We start from the raw sequence: 6,264 nt of genomic DNA on the forward strand, positions 1-6,264 counted from the left end.
CTGTGGTGTTTCCCGGTGGGGGGGCTGCCACAGCTCCACCCCAGAGCATCTCACCCGAGGGGAGCAGGGGGCTGGGGTGGGATCGAGGTGACAGAGCAGAGCAGCCTGTCCCCAGAGTCCCCTGAAGTGGGGGTGCAGGGGGAGGTGTGAGCAGCAGCCTGAGCTCCAGCCCCACAGCAGCGTGAGCAGGGGTTGGAGAGACGCTTCTCCCGTGTCCCCAGGGATGTCACAGCTCCCTGGCTGAACCTCCAAACCTCCCTGGTGAAAACAGGGAAGGGGATGGGGAAAAAGCAGATGAATCTTGGCGTGATCCCCAGTAATGTAGTGTCACCCAGAGCTGCCCTCAGCTGGCCCTGCAGCTGTGGTTGGTGTGGATGAGCCTGAGGGGCCATGACTCCTGTTGGGGGCTGCCTTGTTCCTGCAGGATGGGCTGAAGGGATGAGAGGAGTGGCTGGGAAGGAGGGGGGGCCAAGCCTGCCCTCCCCCAGCTGCAGCTGCCTGGGCTGAGATGGCATGAATGAGCCCTGTCTTCCTGAAAGCTCCACTTCCCCCAGGACAAAGAGCCCGGTGCTGAGCCAGCACAGGGTGATCGTGGTGGTGGTCTCATGGTTCTTGGCTGCTCTGGTGACCCCAAGAGTGCCACTGGCCACAACCTTGGGGGGTGAAGGGGGTGGTGGCAGCAGCAGCATGCACCCCCTTTTGGCTGGCACTGCTGCTGTTCCTAAGCAACATCTAATAATAATAATAATGATAAAAAAGAAAGGCTCCTGGAGACACAACTGTGCTACATTCAAGCGGGGTAATTGCAAGGCAAGGCACGACTCTCTGACTCTCCAAAACCTTTTCAACTCGCAGAGAAAAGGATGCCTCGTCCTGCCAGGAGCAACTGGATGAGTTTCGGAAGCTGGTGGGGGCCCTGAGGAAGTGGCTGAAGGAGAGTGAGGGCAAAATGCCACCTGCCGAGACCTCCCTGGGCACCCAGGACCTGCTCAAGCACAGGCAGCAGATCCAGGTGGGCTGAAAGTCAGAACCTGAACTGGGGAAGTTGGCAGCTGATGTGGAAATGCTGGCACGTGGAATCAATCCCAGGAAGCAGAGTCCTGGGAGGTGCTGAGTGGTCTCGCTCCCAGGGTGCAGCCCCCGCTGTGTGTGTGTGCCCAGTGGTCCCTGCCGTGTGGAGGAGGGAGTGTGAAGGTCCCCCTGGGCATGGCCTCGTTTCCCCTTTTTCCCCGTTCCTCCTCAGGGTGGGATTTGGGAGTGGGAGACCTGAGGACACTGATTTTCCCAGCGTGCTTCCCCCTGCTAGACATGGAAGGCAGTTTCCCATAATCCGAGCTGCCCGGGCTCCGGGGGCTGGTGTGAGTGAGGCTGGATTGTGTTGAGAGCAGCAGGGAGGTCCCCAGGAAAGGAGGAGGGAGAGGAAGCTTTCCTGGCACAAACCTGCTAGTTAGGGAAGAGCTTTTTCACTCTTTGATTCCTCCTGATGAAAATAAATGTCCAGACAATCTACTTCCCCAGCACAGCCTGTGCTGCTGTGCCCTGTGCCAGGTCCCTGGGCACCACGTCCTGCTGACACCGTGGAGGTGATGGGTGAGGAAGGAGGGCTCTGGTGGGGCAAGTGCAGCCTCTGATCCCAGCTTTTGCTTTTGACCAGGATCTTCTGGAGGAGTGGAAGGGAATGGGGGCTCAAGTGGAGGAGATAGGCCGCAGAGGGACCCTCCTGGAGAACCTGATCGTGGAGATCACAGCTCCTGACACCTCATCCAAGGGAGGTGAGTCACAGCCCAGGTCTCCTGAAGCCTCCTTCCCTAGCACCCTGCTCTGGCTGCTGCATCTTCTCTGAGCCTGCCTCAAGCAAAAAAACAGTTTTATTTCCACCTTTTAACAAACTTCAGAGGGCCTGTGGTGGTCCCAGTATCTTGGGGCTCAGCCCCATGGTCAAGTCACTGCTGCTTGTTGCATTAATGCACCAGCAGAGCACTCAGAACCCACCAGCTTGGCTTGTATTGTAACCCAGCATTTGGGTTTCATATCTGGATGAAATTTAATACTGCAGTATTCAGACATGCTTCCCTAGTCTCCTTTTTGGCTTTGAGGCTGTGAAGCAATGAGATGATGTCTGGTTAGTTTGGAAGCCAACTCAAAGATGTCTTCCAGCTTGTCAGAACAAGTCTCTGGACTCTCATCATTGATGGGAATTCACAGTCTGTGAATATGTTTATTAGGGTCAACTTGATGAGCAGTTCAGTGGGAAACCTCCAAGAGAAGTGGGGAGAGGCTTGTTGTGGGTGGCCCACATGGTCAGCCATGGGTGGTGACCAAAGCTGCAGCCCTTTAGATCCATGAAAGCTTTAAAATATGTGGTTAGAAAGAGAGAGACTTACCTGATACTGTTTGTGATTAATTCCCCTTTGGCTGGGAATGTAGCTGTGAGACCTGGTGTCCAAGGAGGGGACACTGGCACCTCCTGCGTGGAGCCTCTTGGCAAAGGGAACGTGTCTGTGCACCAAGATGGGTTGAAATAGCTTCATCCTGTAAGAAAAGGGGAAGGTGGGGGAGATAATCTCTTCAGGGGGGTTAATCTCTTCAGGACAGGCATTCAGCACTCTCACTTGATGTAATAATTCACAAAAGCCTACTCAGGGGAGCATCTTTCCATGCATGCAGAGATGGCCAGTGGTCACCAGTATTATGATCCATGCTGGAGCCACATCCACTCTGGTCCCTGGGTGATGTTGGGAGAGGTGCCCAGCTCCAGGCAGCTTCACCTCTTCTGCTTCTGGTCCAGGAAGGCAGGAGAAGCCCCAGCAAAGCGAGGGGAGGGGGTGTGCTGGGAGGAGGAGAGATAAACAGGCTCCAAATCCAGCTAAGGCGGAGCTGGTGGCTCCATCAGTGCCAGGGGGGTGGACTCGTGGAGATGCCAGATCTGTGCTTGGTGGCTGGTGTGGCCTGTGTCCTGCAGGGCTGTTCATCATTTGCTGTCTGCATTCCTAACACATCTGTCTTGTCCCCCTGTCTGTCCTGGTCCCCTGTGCTCAGGTGCCACACTGCCCGTGCCAGGAGGGTCGGGAGGCAGCGTGAACGGATACCACACATGCAAAGGTGAGCTCACTGCCAGGGCCACCTCTCCCTGCCCCTTTTTGTCTGTGCATTTCCATCCCTGAGAAAGCAAAGCACAATGTGACACCCTCAGCATCCCAGCTCCAGGGAAATGAGCCTGAAAATAGGCTTGGGAATTCTCAACCATGCAGCACAGTGGCTGGAGCCCTGGGACAAGCAGGTGGTGATGGAGGGTGTAGGTCAGGCTGAAGGACAGAGGGGGGCAGCTCTGGGGACTGACAACACCCTGACACCCCATCAGGTGGTGTTAGAAGCTGATAAATGGGAGATCATTTTAAGGCTTGCAATTCAGTTTATTGGGTCTAAGGGATTATAACTGCATCCAACCCTGCAGTGTGAAGAGTGATTTTTAATTATTGCCCACGATCTGCTGTTAGCTCACCTGTTCCGTGAGATCCTGGGCACATAAAAATAGCTTCAGATTTTGGTGACAAATCATTTAAGGCTGTGTGAGCAGTGACACGATGGAAGGGGGGCTCAGCTTGCTTCAGTCTCACACGAGGGCAGTGGCTTTGTTTACAAACTGTCACCATGCAGATGTGGTGCAACTGGAAGGTCCCCTCTGGCATGAGAGGTGAGGATGACCTGGCGTTGCTGTGCAGGCAGACAGGGGCAGGATGGCCTTGTGCTCCTCCTGCTTGCCCAGCTGGGGACTACCTGATAGTCCAGCTTCCAGACCATAGGTACAGGCCATGGTCCTCATCTGAGGCTGCTATTTTGGACACAGATCTGACAGAGATCCAGTGCGATGTGTCGGATGTGACCCAGCAGTACCAGGGCCTCGGCGCGGCGCTGCGGGAGCGCCAGCAGCAGCTCTCGGCCATGCTGGAGAAGATGCAAGAAGTGCAGGAGGAGGCCAACTCCATGCTGAAGTGGCTGGAGTCCAAGGAACGGATGCTGTCAGAGCTGGATGCCACCTCCTCACCCACCAAGACAGAGACCATGAGAGCCCAGGCTGAGCACAACAAGGTAACACCTCTCCCCGAGCAAGGAACCAGGGATCTGAGCATCTCCTCCCAAAGGTCCTGGCTTCCTGATCCTATTGCAGCAGGACTAGAAGGATTAGGAATGAGGATCTGCCCTGGGTTATAGAAGGGTTTTCCCCAGCAGGGATCACAGACTGGTTTGTGGAGCAGGACCCACACTCTGTGCTCCACCTCTTGGCTTCTAGATCTGTTGCTTTCAGGCATTTGGCTCAGGGGAGAGGAGCTTATCTGTAGCCCTTGTTGTTGGGTCACACCAACTTCTCCTGGAAAGCAGTTCCCAGCCTTTCCCAGCTCTTGGAGCCAAGTTAGGTCACAGTATTGCTAATAAAACAATGATTTCATTAAAAAGTAAAGGGCAGGAATTGTCCAACTCCAGCTTGTAGCTGCTACTTCATTCCTACTTGGCAGTTTCATTCCTTTGCATCTGAAGTTGAAATTATTACTTTTCCAGGCATTTCTGGCTGAATTGGAACAGAATTCTGGGAGGATCCAGAAGGTAAAAGAAGCACTTTCTGGCTTGCTGGAGAAGTATCCAGATTCTCCAGAAGCAGCAAACTGGAAGAAGCTGCAGGAAGACCTGAGTAAGTGCCTGAAGCATTTAGTGAGGCTTCTGTCTCGAGCCATCACGTCAGAGGTGGCTCAGGATTGCAGGGTGATCCCAAAGTTACGGCAGAGCCGAGTCACTTCTAATTAAGATGCAGTCAATAACGAACTTCCCTCTGAGGTGTCTGGTGTACAAGGTGTCCCTGAGATGAGCACTGTCAGGATTAATGAAATCTCCATGATAGATGTGGATTTGAAAGACTTGCCTCCTTAAATTACTGCTTTTAAAAACAAACAAAAAAAGACAATACGAAAGTGCTAGTGACGGGGATTTATTATTTTGATTAAAAGCTTCACGGCTTGATGTAAAATTCTAGTCATTAGGAAGGCTTTCCTAGGTAATTAAGTGTTGACTAAACAAGACTGTATATTTAAGAAACCCAGAAATTCTCTTCTTTGAAATAGCAGGAACATGTTTATGGAGTTCTCCATCCAGGAGAATTGAGTGTGCTGTGTCAGGACTGATAGACATGAGAGTGTCCTCATTTATGGAGCCAGGGATGTGAGATGGCTCAGCCAAGGTCAGACCAGCTCATGGCAGTAGTGACTAAAGCCCAGAAATCCTGCTTGCAAGGTTGTTTCTTGGAGCTTCAAGACCATGTAGCCCTTAGAAATGGGTTAGAAATTTGATGGAGAAGGAATAGAGGCACAGGAGATTTTGGGGAGGGTAAAAAAAGCCTTCTGGCTGGAGGGGTGGGTTGGCCAGGAGCACGACCAACCGCCAACACAGCCGGTGCTTCAGATTGCAGGTGGGAAAGAGCCAGCAGGGCCACAGCTGAGAGGCAGCAGAAGCTGGAGGAGTCAGCAAGCCAACTGGCCAGCTTCCAGGCTGCTGAGGGGCAGCTGCGGCCCTGGCTCCTGGAGAAGGAGCTGATGATGAGTGTGCTGGGACCTCTCTCCATCGACCCCAACATGCTCAACGCTCAGAAGCAGCAGGTCCAGGTGAGGCAGGAGCTGGGTGTGTCTCCACGCTGGGTTTGGGGTGAGGAAGGGAAGGTATCTCATCTAGTCCGTGAGGTGGAAGGTTGCACTCAAGAGTTATTTGTCTTGCAAGTGCTCTGCCATGCAGGGAGTGTTGGGAGACCTCCTGGCTCCTTTCCCAAGCCCTCCAGACCCTGCTGAGCCCAAACTAGTGTGAATCACATGAAACGGGCGCAGGGCTCGAGCTCCCTTCCCCACGGGACTGACTCATCAGTGAGTCACTTGGCCCCTCTTGGAGAGTGAAATTGCTTTAAACAAGACCTGGGCTGATGTTCTGCAGGACTTGCCACCACTGCCCCTCCACCTGGCAGCCTGCCCTTTCCCTGCCTCCTGCTTCCAAGTCCTGACGTGTCTGTAACCGGCCACTCCATAAACCACAATGCCCCAGTTACCATAATGAGATTTCCTTCTCATCTAACTGGTTTGTGTTACCTCATGCAGCAGTAGGACAAAAAAAAAAAAAAGAGAGAGCAAAGGACAGGAGTCCCAGACCCCTCCCAGCTTTTGAAGTTGCAAGGTGACAGTAAATCATGGCCTACCCAACCCACTGCCATCCCACCCCAGGGCTTGTTCC

General features: G+C 53.5%; 1 protein-coding gene across 1 annotated transcript in view; it reads left to right on the forward strand.

The window, feature by feature from the left end:
- Positions 1-6,264, forward strand: part of MACF1 (microtubule-actin crosslinking factor 1) — a 115,671-nt gene that overhangs the window by 54,772 nt on the left and 54,635 nt on the right. Inside the window, 6 exon segments of the mRNA XM_010000620.1 lie at positions 856-1,012; positions 1,655-1,772; positions 3,040-3,102; positions 3,848-4,089; positions 4,558-4,687; positions 5,452-5,651. Of these exon segments, the coding sequence (XP_009998922.1) occupies positions 856-1,012; positions 1,655-1,772; positions 3,040-3,102; positions 3,848-4,089; positions 4,558-4,687; positions 5,452-5,651 (910 nt within the window).

This window comes from Chaetura pelagica, unplaced genomic scaffold, assembly GCF_000747805.2.
Source record: "Chaetura pelagica isolate M959 unplaced genomic scaffold, ChaPel_1.0 scaffold676, whole genome shotgun sequence".
In the NCBI taxonomy this organism is placed as follows: Eukaryota; Metazoa; Chordata; class Aves; order Apodiformes; family Apodidae; genus Chaetura; species Chaetura pelagica.